The sequence below is a fragment of the Geotrypetes seraphini genome, chromosome 2 (assembly GCF_902459505.1).
Source record: "Geotrypetes seraphini chromosome 2, aGeoSer1.1, whole genome shotgun sequence".
In the NCBI taxonomy this organism is placed as follows: Eukaryota; Metazoa; Chordata; class Amphibia; order Gymnophiona; family Dermophiidae; genus Geotrypetes; species Geotrypetes seraphini.
Window position 1 is genome coordinate 424480649 of NC_047085.1, and position 21464 is coordinate 424502112.

At 43.1% G+C, this 21464-nt stretch overlaps 1 protein-coding gene across 2 annotated transcripts in view; it reads right to left on the bottom strand.

Moving 5' to 3' along the window:
• Positions 1-3502: 3502 nt before the first annotated feature.
• LOC117354180 (metalloreductase STEAP4-like) overlaps positions 3503-21464 on the bottom strand; it is a 36326-nt gene continuing 18364 nt past the window's right edge. The window contains exons 3-5 of one of the 2 annotated variants that reach the window (XM_033931193.1): positions 19502-20029; positions 16344-16508; positions 3503-4389 (exon numbers count right to left, since the gene is read on the bottom strand). In XM_033931193.1, the coding sequence (XP_033787084.1) occupies positions 4117-4389; positions 16344-16508; positions 19502-20029 (966 nt within the window). In that variant the 3' untranslated portion in view covers positions 3503-4116. The remainder of the gene's footprint in view (positions 4390-16343; positions 16509-19501; positions 20030-21464) is intronic. The other variant, XM_033931194.1, reaches the window with a different exon arrangement.

Sequence of the window (21464 nt, forward strand, 5' to 3'; positions counted from 1 at the left end):
ATGCCAGAGCATAGGGGAGGGGCTGGTGACAGAGAGAAAAACGGAGAGGTGACAGAGTTGAAATCAATTATGTACAAAGGAGAGAAGGGGCACGGGATAGATAGTTTATGGAAGGAGCATAGAAAGAGGGAAGATGCCATATGGAAGAGAGAGAGAGAGGGTGCACATTGGATAGAAAGAGCACAGAGGGCAGTGAATGGAAGGGGCGAGATAGATGGTGAACAGTAGATGGAAGGGGTAGCGAGAGGGAAACAGACACTGAATGGAAGTGTGGGGGAGAGGAAGGACAGCTGCTGAATGGAAGTATGAGGGAAAGGGGGAGCAGATGCTGGAAGGAAGTGGGGAAGAGAAAGAAAAAAAAAAGGCACATGCAGGATTGAGGGAAGAGGACAGAGTTAGTTACTGGAAGGGATGAGGGAAAGAGGTGGCAAGCTATAGGTAGACACAGTGAAAGAGGGAAATTGAGGACTGAATAGTAAAAAAAGAATTTAGACAGAGGCAGAAAATAAATTGAGAAGGAAGACCAGGGAAAAACAGGAGGAAGGGAGCAGAGAGAGAGAGATGCCAGAGCAGGGGGGAAGGAGAGGAGACAGATACCAGACCAATGGGGGTGAAAGGAGAGATGGAAGGGGGAGGCATACAGTTTCTGGAAGGGGCATAGAAGGAGAGAAGATGCCATATAGGGGCAGAGAGATGGCAGACAGTGGATGGAAGGAAGTAACAAGAAGATGAGGAAAGCAGAAACTAGAGAAGACAAAGGTAGAACAAAAATTTTCTATTTATTTATTGCTTTAGGAGACATGTGTCATTGTTTCTGTGGTATTGCATTATATGCAGAGTCCAGCTTCTTGCTGATTCAATTTAACGTTTGTCTATGTATTTCTATTTTATTTCCCCTTTTAAAAAACTGTGGAGTGTTTTTTAGTGCCAGCCGTGGTGGTAGCAGCTCTGATGCTCAGAATTCTATGAGCGTCAGAGCTGTTACCACCATGGCTAAAATCCACACTACAGTTTTGTAAAAGGGGTAGGGGTAAGTTTGTGATGACATTCCATACTAGGCAAAGGTGTTTTCTGTGTTCTGTGTGTTCGAAAGACATGGTTTTCTGTTAGGATTGACTGCAGGATTGATCGGTACTAGTCTGACTTGTTTAATTTTACAATGGGTGTATTGCTGTTGTACTTCTCACTGGAGTATGTAAGATTCTGCCTTTTCCTAAGTACTCATGTGTGAAGTGTAGCTTGTTACTAAAAATCATGTTTTTCGTACAGATGGGGGGGGGGGGGTGGTGCCAAAAAATGAATGGGCCCCGGGTGCCACTGGCTAGCAGATTAACCTAAGACAGAAGAGGCTATCCTAAGCTAACCAGATAGATCTCTGGGTACAGCCTCTGAATATTGCTAGTACCTGGTGTCAATAAGAAGTATTTTTATATGCATCTTTGCCAGTTGAAAATTTCTTTCTATTTCATTTTGGAGACCAGACAATGAAAGCCAGTACACATAGCAAAATATGGTCCTGTATTAATGCCTCCAACATCCTAAGAGGCCTTTTTAAATGGTTTAGAGAAAATGGAGTATCTGTGATTTTTAATACAAGCTGAAATGCGCTCTTCAAAACATATTAAGAACATAAGAACATATAAATAGCCATACTGGGTCAGACCAATGGGGTATCCAGCACAGTATCTTGCTTCCTACAATGGCCCATCCAAGTCACAAATCCCTGGCAGAAACCCAAATAATGCAACATTCCATGCTACTGACCCCAGGGTAAGCAGTAGCTTCTGGCATGTCTGTCTCAATATGGATTTTTCCTCCAGGAACTTGTCCAAACCGTTTTTAAACCCAGATATGACAACCACTGTTACCACATGGTAATGCGTTTCAGAGCATAACTATTCTTTGAGTGAAAAATATTTCCTCTTATATTTTCCTTATTCTTTTGTCATATTCTTCTATTAGTTCTCAAATTTTGCTGTGGACTTGAGGATGGAACATAAACTACCCCCCCCCCACCTTTCTCTGCTGATTTAGACTAAATACAGTTGTCTCTCTTTTTCCCTTAATACTTCTGGCTCACAAATTAATCCTTGTTTTACTTATGGACCCTGGTGGGCCTAAATTCACTAATACCCTGATATATAGTATCCTATAGTCTGGTGCTGTGTATGCAGGTGTAGAAAACCCCACAGTGTCAATGTCAGTTGATAGGTTCCCTGTATCTTTCATCAGGCAAAAACAGATTAGACAGTAGTGGAAGAGGTTTCAACTTTAAATCCTTATGATATCAAAATTTAGAAATGTCAGGGCCTCTGTCTTTTACAATAGGAAATTCCACATTCAACAGTATCTTGACATTTGCTCTTATTCATAATTCTTAATTGCTTTCCTGCTTGAGTTGTAAAAATCTGAAATTACTAGAATTTCACTGAAAACAATTTTTGATATGTTCCAAGAGAAAAGCCTCCATTGCAAAATTGTGAGGTATATACATATTACATACAAAAGGCTACAGTATATTGCCATTGAACAGAGAGCTAAGTTTGCCTGGATCCATTTTTAGCATCATGAGGAAATAATGCAACAGGATAAATATCTCCTGGTAATTTGCCTGTTGTCGCAGCTTAGAACTGCAGGAAGCCTAAATGTATGGATTTGGCTTTGTGCAAAAAGTGCATTTAACACCCCCCCTTTTTTTAAAAAATAAAATTGCAACGTGGTTTTTAGGGATATGTATGTTGTCTCTTGCTGATGGATAAATGAAAATGAGCTGAAAAACTTAACATAGTCTGTACTCTTTCAAAAGAGTTTGCCATTTAAATTGGTGTACTGTGAGGCACACTGAGGCATCCTACAGTAAGCTGCATGTATGCAAAATATTTTAGCTTAGTAGGTGTCTGGGGAGCAGAGATTAGGTGTTTCCATGTTAATCAGTTAGTGTAGCCACATTGCCATGTGCTGATTAGTGCAGGATTGGTGCATGGGCCCTTATCACCTAGGTGGTGGTAAGAGCTCATGCGCTAATTTTTGTTAATGGCTGTGTGCTAGTGGCAACATTAGTGCATGCCCATTAAATCAGCAAATGGAAAACTGCCCATTTTCTGGCTGCAAAAGGACTGGCCTTAGTGCCGGGAAAGACCCGTGCAAGGGAGCGCCAAGACCACTTTTCACCAAAGGTTTCTTAAAGAGCCCACAAGAGTGCATATCTTTCATGATAGTGCATGCATGAGTGACGGTTCGTGCACATTCTTTCAGTACAGAGTGTGCACTTTGATTACTTCACATCCTTTGCAAATAGTACACAATCCTTTAAAAGAGTATGTGCACTTGGGCCCAGATTCTGTATAAGACGTCCGGAAAGGCAATTTGGTGGCCTACATTGTAATCGTCTCCCGCTCTACTAGGGAGACGCGTAGGGCCGCCTAGATTTGCCTAAGGCTACCGCCTAGTCTTAGGTGGACTTGCGGGCCTCCCTAGGCTCCTGGAGGTGCTTTCAATATAGGCAGCTTGCCTGGGGAGCATTTATAAAAAAAAAAACGTGCATCCCGATTGGCTGATTAGACAGCTGTAGAACGCCTAAAGCTGCCTACAATCGGGACGCAGTTTACAGAATCCGGGCCTTGTATACTTGATGACATAATAAAAGAAAATCTGAACAAAATGAACATTCCTAGAAATGATACGGGGAAACAGTAGTTACTGGATGCCAGGTTGTAACTGGGAAAAAGCTAGATTCTTAATGTACTAATTTATTTCAGGAGCTACTCTAGTTGGGCTGACTACTACACAACACCTTTTTTCCCCTAACCTTGTGTTTTTCCTTTTTCCCATTTTTAGAATTTAATTTTTATTGTAATTTTAAATTTTTTCCTTATGTTTAACATCTGTATGTAATGTATGTGGTTTTTGTTTCTTAATATGATTGCATATTTAGATTAGATTTTTTTTTTTTTAACATTTTCATTATATTGTAAACTGCTGAGTTTTTAACCCTGGTTTTAAAGTTGTGGTATATCAAATAAATTGAACGTGAACTTTTCCTCTTGTTAAAGTTTGTAAGCAGCAGAAAGTTGGCATGCTAAATGATGCACGCATGACATCTACAGATCTTGCTGCCTATACCGCTGGGGTTCCTTTCTCCTTGCTCAACCCTTTAGGATACCTGGAGTTTCTTTCCCAGCCTTGACGAATCCTTGTAATTGTTCTGTCCAAACAAGGCATTATAAAGATAAATTTTAAGACCAGCACGATGCAAGGGACAATTAGGGAAAGAACAAATGCTGGAGGAAGATACCATTTGTAAAAATAGATGTTGTAAATAAACCGTTCCCCTCCATAGGCCAGCGTGTGTGCTGTGCACAGGATCAGTGTAAGGTAACCCAATTTAGACTAAAAGACAAAAAGAATAAACACAAATAAGGACTGCAAACTCAAGTCACTGATATGTTATCTGTATTCTCCCTATTGACAGTAACTAGAATCCATTCTCTCCTAGCAGTAGAAGTACATTAATACACAGTAGGGTTGCCAACTGGTCTCAGGCTTACTCAGCAAATTGAAGCAGTCCTGTATTTACTTCACTGCATGCTGGGATTTGTAGGCTTATTTCTCAATTGCATTCCCTAACACAAGAAAGACTATGAGTCCTATATGCAATGGGGTAAATCTAGGACTGGAAGAGAAAATTTGAAATCAACTGGCAACCTTAATATATCTCTGAATTTTCATCTTTCTAGTGGTTACTTTAAGGAAAAATTTTTAACCAGTTGCCCACATTTATGTGTCATTTGCATACATAAACAAACAGAATGCAAGCACTTTCACAGATCAGCGTGCACCTACACATAGAAGTGACAGCAAAGTGACTAAACACAGTCACAGGGCAGTTACAGTTTTTTGGCATAGCAGGATATCGACCCTAAATTTGGACCCCAAGATTCAAGCAGGTGTTGAAAGTATAATGGTTCTTGTAAATTTTAGTTCTTGGGGTTTTGAGTAACTTTACAAAAAATTTGTGTGGTGATTTTATTAATAATATGACTCTTCCATAATTTTCTGTGGAAAAATGGAGATTTGTTTGGGAAGTTTGGTGTTTCAAACTTCTATACTGCTGAATAGTTTGTCAACACAGTGAACATGGTTAATGACACAGCTGAGTGAGTTGTTAAACTGATAACTGACTTTGCTTGCATCGCCAGAGACCCAGTGCAGTGTGAGGCCCTGTTGCAAGGAGATGAACAGCACCACAGGCTTTATCCTGCCTCAAGAAGACACTGAGACCATGATTCTGTAAGCGGCGCCTGCTGGGGGAGGTGCCTACAAAATGGATGCCTGCCACATGTCAATCACAGACAGGCGCCACTTCTAGAATCACTGACAGGCGCTTCCAGAATCACTGACAGGCACTGCTTCCCAAGCAGTGGCGTATTAAGGGTAAGCAGCGCCCCGGGGTGGAGGCGCCCCTCCCTCACACTCTTCCCTGTTCCCTTTCCCCATACCTTTTTAACTTCTCTGGTGTCGGTGATGGTTTCACCTTTGACGTCACTTCCTAGGCGCGGGGTCTCAGAAGTGACATCAGAGAGAGTGCCAATGCTGAGGCGGGAAGCAACCTCGCGCCGTGGAAATAAGAATGGTATGGGGTAGGCAAATGAACATGCGAGTGCAGCAAGGAGAGGAGGAAGGGTGCCGTGTTCTTAGGAAGACCGCGCCTGGGGTGGATCGCCCCCCCCCACACCCCCTTTTACTATGCCATTGCTCTCAAGAACCCTAGGCGCTGGAAATGTAAGCCAGGGTTTTACAGGCTTACATCTCCAGAATCCAGGGTCCTTCTTGAATTGCAGCCGGTGGTGCATAGTGACACTAAAGTCCAGCGCTACCCCTAAGCAAGCCCACTACGGGACTTCGGCATCACTATGCACTGCTAGCCACCAGGGACCTAGGTGCTGGTCCCAAAGGCCACGTGGCAGTAGCTATTTTTTAAAATGAGGGTGTAATTGGGATTTAATGATACAACCAATTATTCTGCTAATTAGACCTAATTAAACCAATTAAGTTAGGCGGCAGTAGGGTGGCTACCACTGCCTAACTTTCAATGGCTTTTGTAGAATCTGGCCCTGAATGCTTAAGTGTTTGGAACGCTACTGATAGACGACTGCACCTAAGTGTACATGTTTAGTTATTAGGGAAGTATGCAAAATTTCTGTTATTTTCCATAATAAAGTACAGATATTGAAAGTTCATTTACTCTCCCCCTTTACAAATCCACATAAGAGGTTTTAGTTGGCCAGCGCACTGAATGCTGTGCGCTGCTCTGACGCTCACAGAAGAGACAACTGATGGGAGATATGATTGAGGTCTATAAAATACTGAGTGGAGTGAACCACTTGTTTACACTTTTCAAAAATACTAGGACTAGGAGTCATGCAATGAAGCTACTAAGTGTAATTAAATCCTGGAATTCATTGCTAGAGAATGTGACGAAAGTAGTTAGCTTAGCAGGGATTTAAAAAGGTTTGGGTAGCTTCCTAAAAGAGAAGTCCATAAACCATTATTAAGATGGATTCGGGGAAATCAAGTGTTTATTCCTAAGCAGCATAAAATCTGTTTTACTCTGTGGACTAGCTAAATACTGCTGAATATTGGGGTGGGGGTTGGGGGGGATGGTATCCAGAAAAAAACAGGACCTCCAACGTTTTTCCAAAAAGTCCTACTGCAGCAGAAACTTCTGTTTGAAATCTGAAACATTTCTGAGTTTATTTGTTGGCAAGATGGAGCTCCAGTGCATTGAGCTTGCAAAACAGTTGAGCTCTTAATTGATGAAATCCCCAAATTCATTTAGCCAACAGCTTAGTAGCATTGAAGACTTTGTGAATGTTTCAAAGTTGAAGAGGAACACTTGAAACACAAATTATGAGATAACTAAGAAAACTCCCCATTATGCTAATGTAGTTTCAAAGGTCATACTAAGGGCTCCTTTTACAAAGTTGCAGTAGACGTTTCTACCGCAGGCCAGCAAGGTAAATGCTACGACGCTCATAGGCATTCTATGAGTGTTGGAGCATTTATCTCCTCAGCCTGTGGTAGAAACCTCGACTGCAGCTTTGTAAAAGCCAGGGTAAATGTTTAAACAACTGCAAAGTATTTTAAGACTATGCAAAGGGTCCCTTTTTTCCTGGTCATCTTTCAGAATATATGCAAACTTAAAAGTACACTGGAACCTTGGTTTACGAGCATAATTCATTCCAGAATCTCGGAGAGAGCGAGAACCAGAAGACCTTGAGCATGCGCAGATGCTCAAGGACCAGCACAGCCAAGAGGGAGGATCTTTGGGCACTGACATGTCCTGTGAGTTGGTGCTGGTGCCAGTGCCAAATTGGGGTAAGGGATGGTGTTTGGACGCTTGGTGGGGGATGCCGGATTGGGGGGGGGGGAGGGAGGTGGCACTCGCAAATCGAGTCAACACTCAGTTTGCGAGGCACGATTTCTGGGAATGTTTTGCTGGTCTTGTAAAACACTCGCAAACCACATTACTCGTAAACCGAGGTTTGACTGTACTTTAAAAAAAAACCAAAAACATATAAGAATGGCCCTATGCAGAGTTAGGTGAGTAGCCAATATTGATCTGAGGATCCAAGGTGCTAGACCTATTTGTTAATTTGAATCTACTGCCTGTGGATAAAAAGTATTTAAAAACAGAGCTTTTGTAGCAGTAATCTAGTTGACTCAGGGTTTACTCATCTGCAATTCAAAGCATAAAAGAGACAAACTGATAGAAGGTCTAAAGAAATTTGAAGCATGATGATGGAAACTATTTAAAATATAGTTGTCTTTACTACAGGTTTTGGCAGGAGAGGAATTGAAATCTATATTAAACATCCAGCTCTCCCAAATTGAAAACAAATACCCTTCAGTAATTCTGAGGAAACAGGAAGGATCTGATATGGCAAACAGTTGCTGGCACTGATCTGTTTATCATATTGACAAGAGTTGTACACTTCAACCAGAGGTGACCTTGGCTTATCACAACTAATTAAGCTGACACATTTCAAGGCATAAGGTTTATTTGTCAGCTTTGTCTTACATTATGTTCTTTTTTCTTAAAGCAAAATGCAATTGTCAAACACAAAGCCAGGAAATTAAGGGTGGTAGTGTGATATGCAGAAGAGAAACACGCACAAAGCCACCAAATGGCAAATATAGAATTCCGCCTAGTGGCACAAAGGCGTCGCAAGGCATCCTGAAGGTTGGCGCCAGTATATTAGGCCAAGTTTTACCAGATCTACCAGATCTAATTTAACAGTGCCTAACTCGGATGCCTAGGTCAACTGCATCTATTCTCCGCCCCTAACTATGCCTACTTTTCAGATAGGTGTTGCTAAGCATCGGAAGGCATCTCAACATAGGTGTGGCTAGGTGCCACATGGAATTCTGTGCCTAACTTTTAATTTTTTTAAAAAAAAATCATTCAATTAACTTCAGTGCTGCAGTCAATTACCATGCCATTTAAGCTAATTAAAGTAATTTAGGTTAGGTGCAGATTTTAGTTAGGCATCTCAATTAGGGCACCTAGTGGTGTCTATCTAGGGTGCCATTTATAGAATCTGGCTCTTTGGTTTGCTGACTGCCACCAGTGTTATTCCTGGATAGTCAGTGCTGGGCCATGTCTGGGCTTCAGCATTGAATATCTGGTTTATGTAGTTCTGGTTAACACATGGCCAGTGAAGTCGCTATCTACTATAATAAAATGCTAAGCACGCATGCGCACTCTTACCTGCATGTTCCCTGATCTGTATGTCTGTGGCAGGTAAAAATATGCATGCATGCTTAGGGTTCTATTCTAGGAAATACAACCACCGGCAGGTAACATGCTGCGACTCCCCCCCACCCCCCCGGCATACCCGAAACCCCTGTTGACCCTCCCAGCAGAACCTCCCACCGCGAAACGAACACAAACCTCCTGACTCCAGCAGCGTCCGAGGCACAGTAAACACGCTGCTTCGCGTCCTTCTACTGGCCTAATTTCCTCTGCCGCGCCCCTGATGACATCATCAGAGACGCGACAGAGGAAATTAGGGCAGTAGAAGGCCGCAAAGCAGCGTGTTTACTGTGTCTCGGATGCTGCTGGAGCCGGGAGGTTTGTCGGCCGTCTAGCGGTGGGAGGGTCAGTGGGGTTGGCTGCACGGCGGCGGTAATGGCGGGGGGGGGGAGGTGTAAATGGAAACATGCTGCTCAGAGGGGTGGGAGGGAGGCAGGCAGGCAGGCTGGCTGGCATGGGGGGTGGGGTGGGACAAAGTCTGGAAGATAGTGATGGGGACATAGGAAGGAGGCACTGAAGCCTCTAAGGACATAGAAAGGGGCACTAAGCAGGACAGAGGTACTGGGGGCACTAAGGACATGGGAAGAAGGCACTGGGGGCACTAAGGACACAGTACGCAGGCACTGGGGAACTAAGGACACAGGACAAAGGCACTGAGGGCACTAAGGGCATGGGAAGTAGGCACTGGGGGCACTAAGGATGTAGGAAGGGGTACTAAGGACATAGGAATCCTTCAACGACCACCTCAACTCCCTGATAAAAACATGCTTTCACAGCCTTCACATGCTGAGGAAAGTGAGGTCCTGCTTCCACCAAAAACACTTTGCCGTGCTCGTACAGTCCATCATCCTCTCCAGATTGGACTATTGCAATTCCATCTACCTTAGCTTAACAAAGAAAAGCCTCCACAGACTTCAACTAATCCAGAACACCGCGGCCAAACTTATCTTCTCAAAAAGCAAATTTGACCATGCCTCTCCACTCCTGTCCAAGCTGCACTGGCTTCCTGTCATCTCCAGGGTCCATTTTAAATGTGCCTGCTTAACCTTCAAAATGCTCCACGGCATCCTTCCACCTCTTATTCCTCTATCCTGGAATTCCTCAAATCCATTCTCCACCAGATCCACGCAAAAATTAAAACTATCCTTCCCCTCCTCAAAGGGTATCTCCCTCGTCGGTAAACTCGGGTCCTCCCTCCACTTCAGAATCGCTCAGCTCTGGAATAGTCTCCCTTCCCCTCTCCGCAACTTGAGCCCCCTTCTACCATTCCGTAAGCTTCTGAAGACTTGGCTCTTCTCCAAAACGTAACCCGTCCCCTCCCTATTATTATCACACCTAACCTCTCTCTTACTTACTTTTATAAAACCACTGGAGTTCCGTTGCTTCCTAACCATGTAAACCGTGTCGAGCTCCACCTGTGGAGATGATGCGGTATATAAACCCAAGATTTAGATTAGATTAGATTAGATTAGGAAGGGACACTAAGGACATAGAAAGGGGAACTAAGGACATAGGAGGCACTGAGGGCACTAAGGACATAGGAAGGAGGCACTGAGGGCACTACTATGAGGGACATAGGGAGAGACACAGACAGAAAAAATGACAGACAGACAGGCAGCGTCCAAGGAGAGAGAGACCAAGAAAAAAAAAAACCAGACAGACAGCCATCTACTCTAGCACCCGTTAATGTAACGGGCTTAAACACTAGTTCAGAATATAACCGGCCATGGGTTACTTCATAAAGAGATTCTTTTACTAAGCTGTGGTAAGCACAAACTACTGCAAGGAACACTCAGGTCTCCCGTGGTGGTTTTCGGATTGGCGTGGACTTCCCACACACTAAAAAAAAAACAATTTTTTCATTATTTAGTGCTGGGATCTATTTGGGGGTAGAGAGCAGGTGTGTTCTGCACTAATCATTTAGCACAACTATATTGCTATGTGGCAAATAATTAGCTTACTGCCTAAAACATAGGTGTCGGTAAGTGCTCCCATGATTTGGCCACATGCTAATGAAGAAATTAGCACTTGGCCATTAAAAGAGGAAATGGAAAAGTGGTCATTTTATAAGCTGTGCTAAAAGCCCCACATTACATAAGAAACATAAGAACTGCCATCTCCGGATCAGACCTTAGGTCCATCAAGTCCGGCGATCCGCATACGCGGAGGCCCCGCCAGGTGTATCCTGGCATAATTTTAGTCACCCATATCACACTTTATGCCTCTCATAAGGAGATGTTCATCTAGTTTACCTTTAAATCCTAGAACGGTGGATTCCGCAATAACCTCCTCTGGGAGAGCATTCCAGGTGTCCACCACTCGCTGCATGAAACAGAACTTCCTGATATTTGTCCTGGACTTGTCCCCCCGCAGCTTCAGTCCATGCCCTCTTGTCCGTGTCACATTGGACATTGTAATGAACTGTTTTTCCTGCTCTAAATTGTCAATTCCTTTCAGAATTTTGAAAGTCTCGATCAGATCCCCTCGCAGTCTCCTCTTCCCATTAGTGACAGTGTAGGCCCTAAAGAAAGGGCTGTGTTTTATGTGGTCCCATTTATGCGGTTACCCTGGCTGGTTAAGTGCTGAATATCAGCCCTTAACCAACAAAGTGCTGACTCTGCCCCCAGAAGACCTTCAAAATAGCCATTTTTCATTTAGGCATTACCTAAGTACTGCTGAAAATTAATGCATAGTAGTGATTTAACCAGTCAGAGGCCATTTCTAGCAGATTAAATAATTTTGAATATAGACCAGATTGTCTCATGTTGGGTTTTGTATTTAAAACAATTTTTATGACAGTATAATCATCACTTGACTCTGGCCTTGACAGGAACTACAGGTTTTCCTCCCATTTGAAGTTAGCCTAGCCATTGGAACAGGTGCAGAGAGACTATAACCTTAAATGTAATTTGCTTTGAAATGCTACTACTGCTACTGCTATTTATTATTTCTATAGCACTACCAAATGCACGCAGTGGTGTTAAACACAAAACAGACAGTTCTGCTCAAAAGAGCTTAAAATAGTAAATCAATATATGCTGCTCATAAGGGGAAATACAACAGGAAGACGATGTAGAGAGGGTAAGGGACTTCAGAGGGAATGACAAACAAATGAGATGCTTTACAAATTGGTAGGTTTAAGACTTAAACGCAGTTTTGAAAAAGTGGGCTTATTATCAGGAAACAAAAGAGCATCAAAACTATATAAAATCTTAAGAGAGTGTGAGGGAGAAAAAGATATTCCCTTCGATAATATGTGGGCAACAGATCTAAATGAAAATCCAAGAGTAATAGATTAGAAATCCTTCTTTGCATTCTCAGCTAGACCTACTATGTCGGCATCCATATGCCAGTCTACATTTTTCATTATGCATAAAGTTTACTGGACCCCTGATAAAATGGCTACCTGGGACCCTAATACACAACAGCAACCTGGGACTCTAATACACCTCTTATATGAATGCCCTAACTTACAAGTTTACTGGTCGGACATTTGGTCCAAAATCTGCTCAATGCCCATGTCATATAAATCAATCATATTGCGCTCCTCTAATCTAGATATATCAATACCACAGTTATATAAAAAAATATTTGATTTTATGATTGCCTTAGCTATCCACCATATTGTTTCCAATTGGAAAGACAATTCTAGGCTTAATTTTTACGAATGGTGGAATCACCTTTGTGTCATCAGAAAGTATGAGGAAATAATAACATTCAAACAAAATAACATAGCCAGATTCACAAAAATTTGGACCCCTCTTGATGAATATGTAAGGACTCATGTAAATCCCAATTAACTTTACTTTGTATATTAACTATACTATATTTTGCATATTATTATGTATATTTTGGTATCTGCAGCTTATTGTTTTGTTTTGTTTTATTCTTAGACTTTTGTATTTGTAAAATTTCAATAATAAAAAAAAGAAAAAGTGGGCCTTCAGCCTGGACTTGAATACAACCAGAGATGGAGCTCATTGTACTGAGTAAGGCAGGTTGTTCCAGGCGTACGGTGCAGCGAGGCTGAAGGGACAGAGTAGAGGAGAAGGCTGTAGAGGAGAAGGCTACAAAAAAGAGAGACATACCCAAAGAATGGAGTTCATGGGGCAGAGTATAGGGAGAAATAAGAGAGGAGAGATATTGAGGAACCGCAGAGTGAATACACTTGTAGGTCTGTAAAATTGAAGCGGAAAGGGAGCCAATGAAGCAACTTGAAGAGGGGGGTAACGTGAGCATAACAACCTTGGTGGAATGCAAGGCTGCAGCAGAATTGAAGGGGAGAGAGATGGCTTAGCGGAAGACCCGCGAGAAGCACGTTGTAGTAATCTAGGCGAGAGGTGATGAGAGCGTGGACGAGGATCTTGGCAGCATATTTAGAAAGGAAGGTCTGGATTTTAGCAACGTAGTATAAAAAAAGTGATAAATTGTGGCAGTCTATTGGATATGTGAAAGAGAGAGATGAGTCAAAGATGACCCCGAGGTTGCGAGCTGACGAGACAGGAAGGATGAGAGTGTTATCTACTGAAATAGAGAACGGAGGAAGGGGAGAGGCAGATTTAGGAGGAAAGTTAAGGAGTTCAGTATTGGCCATGTTTAATTTCAGTTGGTGGCGAGTCCTCCAGATAGCAATGTCAGACAGGCAGGATGAGACTCAGGTCTGGATTCCCATAGAAATTTCGGGAATAGCGAGGCAGATTTGCGAGTCATTAGCATAGAGATGGTACTGGAAGCCATATGAGGAGATTAGAGTGCCAAGGGAGGAAGTGTGAATGGGGAAAAGAAGAGGTCCCAGGACCAAACCCTGAGGTACGCTGATCGATAGCGGAATGGCAGTGGAGGAGGATCCTTTGGAGCATATGCTAAAGGTGTGATGGGAAAGATAGGAAGAGAACCAAGAGATAACAGAGCCCTGGAATCCAAGTCAGGACAGCGTTATAGATGAGCGTTATAGATGATCCTGAATGTATCGGTGATGATCGGTTGTGTCGGGGGGGAGGGGGGGAAGAGGGTTCTGAGTCATGAAGGTTATCAGATAATGGTCAGAGAGTGGAAGAATTGAGGTGGAGAAATAAGCAATTGAGGAATGAGAGAAAAGGACAAGATCAAGGCAGTGACTGTTCTTGTGTGTGGGGATAGTGAAGCAAAGATGAAGTTTGAATGAGGATATTAGAATAAGAAACCTTGAGGTGTAGGAGTCAGAGATGTCCTCAGTATGAATGTCGAAATCACCAAGGATACAAGAAGGAGATGAAGGTTCAAAAAAGACAGAGAGCCAGGAGTCAAGGTCAGTGAGAAAGGGAGGAAGGGATTTATTAGGAGGTCTATAACTGACTGCTATTTGGAGAGGAAAGGGAGTGAATAGATGGACAGTGTGGACTTTGAAGGAGGAAAAGCAGTGAGACTGAGGTAGATGAAGAGGTTGAAATCTACAGTATAGGAAGGTGAGAGTAGCAGGCCAACCCATCCTCTGTGACCTACCAGGTGAGGTGTATGGGAGAAATGGTAACCTCTATGACATAGGGCAGTAACTGAAATAGTCTTCAGGGCAGAGCTAGGTTTCAATTAGTACAAGCAGGTAGAAAGAATGAGAAATGAATCTCAAGGCTCTGTCCTGGGACCACTCCTTTTCTCAATCTATGTTTGCTCATTTGGAGCGCTGATCTCCTCCCAAAGCTTCCAATAGCACCTCTATGCTGATGACTCCCAGATCTACCTCTCTGCGCCAAATATTTCTATTGAAACCTAGATCAGAGTCTCAGCATGCCTCTCTGACATTGCCACCTGGATGTCTCACCGCTATCCAAAACTGAATACAGTGGTACCTTGGTTTACGAATGCACCGGTTTGCGAGTGTTATGCAAGACAAGCAAAACATTTGCAAAATCGGCGCCTCGGAAACCGAGCGTGGCTCGATTTACGAGCACCCTCCCCCCGCGATCCGGCACCCTCCCTCCCGTGATCCGGTCCCCCCCCCATGGGGGGGGGGGGTGCCAAATCGCGGCGGGGGGTGCCCAATTGCGGCGGGGGGATGCTGGATCGCGGCGGGGGGGTGCCCAATAGTGGCGGGGGGGTGCCGCATCGCGGGGTGGAGGGTGCCGGATCGCAGGAGGGGGGGGAACGTATCAAAATGAGTTTCCATTATTTCCTATGGGGAAACTCGCTTTGATAAACGAGCATTTTGGATTACGAGCATGCTCCTGGAACGGAATGTGCTCGTAATCCAAGGTACCACTGTATAGCTAAAACAGAGCTGCTCATCTTCCCGCCTAAACCCACCTGTCCACTTCTCTCGTTCTCCATCTCTGGGGACAACACTCTTATCCTTCCTGTTTTGTCTGCTCGTAATCCCAGGATCATCTTTGACTTCTTTTTTTCCTTCACCACCCAGATACAACATATTTCTAAAACCTGCCACTCCTTCCTCATTAATATTACTAAAATCTGACCCTTCCTCTCTGAGTGCACTACCAAAACACTTATCCATGCCCTCATCATCTCACGCTTAGAATACTGCAACTCGCTACTCTCAGACCTTCCACTTAGTCATCTCGCTCCCTAACAATCCATCCAGAATTTGGCTGCATGACTTATATTCCGGGAGAGCTGCTGTGCTCACGTTACCCCTCTTCTAAAGTTATTTCATTGACTTCCCATCCGTTTCTGAATACAATTCAAACTCCTCTTACTGACCTACACTCCGCTACCCCTCACTCTCTCTCTTTGCTTATCTCGCCCTGCGTTCCCCCCTGTGAGCACTGCTCAGCTGGTAAGTCCCTCCTATCTGTACCCTTCTCTTCAACTGCCAACTCCAGACTCTGTCCCTTCTACCTTGCTGCGCCATATGCTTGGAATAAGCTGCCAAATCCCTATGGTGGCCTCCTTCTCTGGCAATGTTCAAGGCCCAGTTAAAAGCCCACCTCTTCGAAAGTGCTTTTGACTCCTAACTCCTAACTCCTCTCACCTTGACTCCTAACTCCTAACTCCTCTCACCTTGGGTACTTCATCCTCATATCTGTCTGTCCAAGTTAGATTGTAAGCTTTTCTGATCAGGGACAATCTATAAATTTCAAAATGTACAGTGCTGCGTACACCTTTCAGCGCTATATAAGTGATAAGTAGTAGTAGTAGGTCATAAATGTAAGTGTTCTTGTTGGAGATAGAGTGGGCATTCCACAGGGCACATGAGAGAGGTAGTGACCTAAACAAAACAAATCCAGTCCTTTGCCTAGGGTCATGTTACTTGCACAGCATTTCCAGCCTCTGTCAGGCAAAGGGGTTGAAGTAAAGCTTATGAGTTCAGCAGAAATGACCCATGGGAATGCAGTCAGATGTGGGCCAAGTGCAGGCACTCATTGCAGGGACTCGTTTGCATAATTCAGTAGGAGCTGAAAATCAGCGCCAAAAAATGAGGCCATACAAGAAAAACACAGTTGCTCAGTGCAGCAGTGCCGATGAGTCACCAGGGCATTGTACACAATAATTCTACGTCATTCTCTGGAATAAGTATAACAGCTGATGCACATACCTGTACAAATCGGAATTCCCTCCAGTTGACCACATTACTAACAGAAGGCAAGGAGGTTATTCCCAAGAGCATGTAAAAAAAGAATCCCAGCATACCCAGAGCAAGGTATGAGTCAGAATGCCAGCCATAGGAAGTTTCGAATGGGTAGGTTTTATTGCTTTTTATCTGCAAAAAATTAAAATAGGTTTTTTTTAAAATGTAGCAACAAAGACCGAATACACTTCGTTAAAGTGTGATAGTAAGCATTATGTTGTTTCATATAATTTACACTTTGGAGAATTCGTATGTAATTCCACAGAGATTTAGGGATCTGTCTTACACGTACAGCACCATAGATGTAAAAAAATATTACTGCATGGTAACTGGAAAGTCTGTGTTTCAACTGTTATTTATTCCCAGTCTGCCTCAGACTTTTACGAATGCATAGTGCGAGTTTTAGCACTGGCAGTGGCGGTAACTTCTCCGACGCTCATAGAAATTCTATGAACGTCTGAGCAGTTACTGCCGGCGCTAAAACCCATGATATGTGCTCGTAAGGGAGGGGGGCAGTTACTGAACAAAATAGTGTTGTTGTTTTCTAATGTGGGCTTCATAATCACCTTTAGCAAGAATATACTTACCACCTGCTAGTTTGGAGGCAGTAAGGGGGCAAATTCTACAACTGGGCACCTGTCACTGTCCCCTCTACTTGCATTGCTGCCAGTGGTGGCGGTGGGGAGGTGTTTCCGTATTCTGTAAATAGGGACAGGCAGGTTCCCTGGAGTCCTGTAGAGTTTGCTTGTCCCTTACTATTGAAACTGTGATAGTGAACTAGAACTCCCTAGTAGCAGGGCTGTAGGTAGAGGACTCCTGCTCAGCTTAGAGGGAGCAGTTCACCTGGTAGGAGCCTATTCTCGAAAAAGGAACCCAGGGGGCCTCCTTTAGATCTCTCTCCAAATTGCTAGAACACTCCTCTCTGAACTTCCTGATCCACTCCCTTGTGATCTCCTGCATAGATTACTGCAATGCCCTCTACAAAGGCATAACAAAAAACGAAATAAGAAGACTCCAGATAGTATATAATACTGCAGTAAAAATTATATTTAATGCAAAAAAAAAAATTCAATCATGTTACTCCCATCTTACACAAAAGCACACTAGTTACTGGTAGAACATAGAATCACCTATAAAATTCTTATGCTAACATTCAAAACCCGACAAAATAACCAGCCAGAATTCATTGATAGACTTCTTATTCCATATAACCCCTCTAAGACCCTTTGATCTTCGGCTCAAAATCTTCTTTCTATCCCGTCATTAAAGTACATAAACACAATGAGGTCGACCATCTTTACAGTGACTGCTCCCTCTCTATGGAATTTTATCCCAGCTTATTTACGTGAAGAATCAATTCTTAGCCAATTCAAGACAAAGCTGAAAACATTTTTATTTTTTGATGCCTTTGAGGCCTAACTGCCCTTGTAAGGGCGACCCAATTTGAGTTTATCTTCAGCAACCCTTCCTACTGTTTTTCCCCTATTCGTTCTCTTTTACTTTGAATATTGTAGTTCTCGTCTTCTTACCTTCTATTCCTGTTTGTCACGGTTGTAATGTCTTTGAATGTAGTAGTCATCCCTAGAGATACCTTGAAATTTTAAGTTTGTATTTTGCCAATGTATGTTGTTATGATTTTGTACACCGCTTAGAAGTCTGATTTGGCGGTATAAGAAATTTTAAATAAACTTGAAATTTTTCTTTCGAGAATACTGGCGTAACAGTGAAAATGCATGCCTATAAGATACTTATAGTGGCCATGGAGCTGGCCTAAGGGTGTGCACCAGATATGTTTGTATCTTACTGTATAGTATTCTGTAACTTAGAGGCCCAATATTCATCCAGTGTAGGGTTACCAGATGTCCGGATTTTCCTGGACATGCCCTATTTTTAGAGGACATGTCCGGGCATCCAGACAGCTTTTAAAAACCCGGCACTTTGTCCAGGTTTTGAAAAGCTTCCACATTGGGAGGGCATCTGCGCATGCATGGGTGCAATGCAGTGACATCATGCACATGTGCACAAGCGTGTGACATCATCACATTGCATCTGTGCATGGGCAGATGCCCTCCAGACAAAGGAGAACCCACGCTCCATTCACATACTCCCCAATCACAGAAGTCAAACGGAAAAAACTGTATAATGGCCTCCTGGCCACTCAAGCAGCGAGATTAGACCACCAACTCTCTACTTTGCTGATAACGACCCCTGACTACAAAACATTCAGAAAATAAATAACCCCCCCAATACTATTTAAAAAAACCCTGATACCCAACAATCAAAACCAACCTAACGCCTCTCTACTCTCTAAAACAACCTAACGCCACAAGAACCACTTCATCTCTATGAACCAATCTAAATATTCTCTACGAACCAATCTAACTATTCTAGAATTCCTCTGGAAATGGCCAGATTAATCTTTTATGTAATCCGCCTTGAACCACAAGGTAATGGTGGAATAGAAATCACTAATGTAATGTAATATTTAAGGCTGGGCCTAATCCAGGCAGCGGCACTGAATATCCGGTTCATAAGCGGCTGTCAAAAGTTATCTGAGTGCAAGACAATTTTCAAACTGGTGCCTGGAATAACTGCCCTGGTAAAGTTAGGACTAGGGTTACCAGATGTCCAGGGATCTGGATTGATTTTCAAAACCTGGCACTTTGGGTTTTGAAAAGCTTCCCCCAAAATTGTGTCAGAGAAGAGGGCATCCGCGCATGTGCGAATGCCCTCTTGCCCGACCAGAACAAGCAGCGGGGGTGGGGCTAGGGCAGGATTAGGGGCAGGACTGGGGCATAATGGGTAAGGGATGGGCGGACCTGGGGGCAGGTCTATGGGGGTCCAGATTTTACGAATATAAAATCTGGCAACCTATCCAGGCACTTTCCTGATTAGCCGACCGAAAATTGCTGTTAATGAAGTAACCTCTGCCCTTGGCCATCTCAGCACAAACTGAATAGTATCATGATGTTATGTGCTAATATTCAGCAGTGCTAACCAGTTAAATAATATTGAGAGTATCAGCAGCAGAGCCAGCCAGTGAGATTTAACCAGGCCTTCCTACCCTGTTAAATCACACTGAATATCGAACCCATAATTTGATAAAGGAGATATTAAAGACTTACCTGAGACATGAAATAATTGTTTAGCGACCATCTTACATAATAGCGAATAGGCATAACCAATGTGTATAGAACATGCAGAAATGCATAAGCCAAGGCCACCAGTCCAAGTTGTTTTCTACATAGCATCCACTGGTCCAACCAGTCAGGGAAACGGCTATATTTTGTTCCTCTGTATAACTGGACAATTGAAGCAATTATTCCTGGAAGGTATACCAAAGCCAGAAGTATGAGAGACACTATTGGAAAAACTCTGTTTGGGATGGAAATAGCAGTCAGGAATGAATTATCTTCTCTGTTTGTTACATAACCATGGATAACCTCGGTTATTACACAATAGATGAAAATGAAAATAGTTAATCCAGTGCAGATGTACATGGGAAGCCTCCACATTGGAAAAAGCTGCAGCGGATAGTTTTCCACATCTTTAGATGCCAGAAGAGTTCCTTGATCAAGTGGCGTAAGACCAAGAGCTCGGACAATGTCCATCACCATTTGTTTAGACTTTTGATCATTTCCACAGACGAAAACCTGAAACATAAATGTTTTCTTTAGGAGAAAAGTTCTCTTTGTAACTTTGGGGTATGTCTACTAAAGTGTGCTGTAAATGGACTTGGCACTTGCTATCACAGGATTTCAGGTGCACTAAGCCCATTTCATAAGTGCCCAGTAAATATGGGAATTTCCTGGATTTCTCTTTCAGATTGGGCACTAATGTCCACATTAGTATGTATAACCTGAAAAAAATAATTGATGGGGCAATACTTAACACCTTCTATTTATGAGGTGCTAAAGGATCCTGTTTTGACGTGCTAACCAGTTAGCTCATGGTATTCCCATTAGAGAATGACACGGTGACAAAATTCATCACCGTTCCCGTCCCCGCGGATAACCGTGGGAAATAATCCCATGTCATTTTCTAGTGTCTATTTCAACCTCAGTCCTTCTACACTAGCATTCTTCAAAGCAAAGCTTGTGGGTCAGTGGTTGTGGCCATTCATAGTCTGATTCTTCCCTCTCTCCTTAAAGAATGACATGAAGATGGTTTCCCGCGGGGACGGGAATGGTGATGAATTTTGTCACCGTGTCATTCTCTAATTCCCATTACATGCCCTGCCAGACATGTCATACAATAAATGAATAACACATGCTTAACATGCATTAACAGCTTACTCTCCACAAAATGCTTTAATGCATCTTTTGGGTGTGTTTGCACGCAATTTGCTTGTGCCAGGGTTTAATGCATTTTAAGAGACATTCAGCTGTGACTTTTACAAAAGCAAACTCCCAATAGAACATTCCATCTATGCATTCACCCTTATTTCTCCTATCCATCCTATTAAGGGTCCAAGGAATCCATTGTTACAGGCAGACCATTTTCAGAACTTTGTGTTGTTTGAAACCAATTAATTTACAGCAGTACATAGTCATTGATAACATGACATTTTTCTTGTGAAAAAAATAGTGCTTTAAAAGGTAGAAGCATTCTGAGTGTCGGAGTTTTTACAGCTGGCTGGCAATAAAAAACCCTTAACGCGATTTGATAAAAGGGTGCCTTTGCTTGCTAGGCTGAAACATTATTAGGCTATAGTAAAACACAAAAGCAAAAATTCCACGACCAAAATATCTACTATAATAAAAACCTAAGTGCGCATGCGCACTTCAAACTTCGTGATCCCTGCATCCGTGATCCGTAGCTCCGTACCAGTAGAACGAGCCTGTGGCAGTTTTCTGGCTCCTACTGCGCATGCAGAGTTTGAAATGGCGACCACGAACGCAAGGAGATGGAGAACACGCTGGCAACTACCCTTCCCACCCTCACTCACTGTAAGTCTTGACATGTCAAAATCTGGCCCACGGGGTTGTAAATCTGGCCCGCCGGCACAAACTGCCGCCGCCGCCGCTGCTCTTCATTCGCATCTGCCCTCCTCTTCAAAGAAACCTACTGAGGATCGCCGGCCAGCTG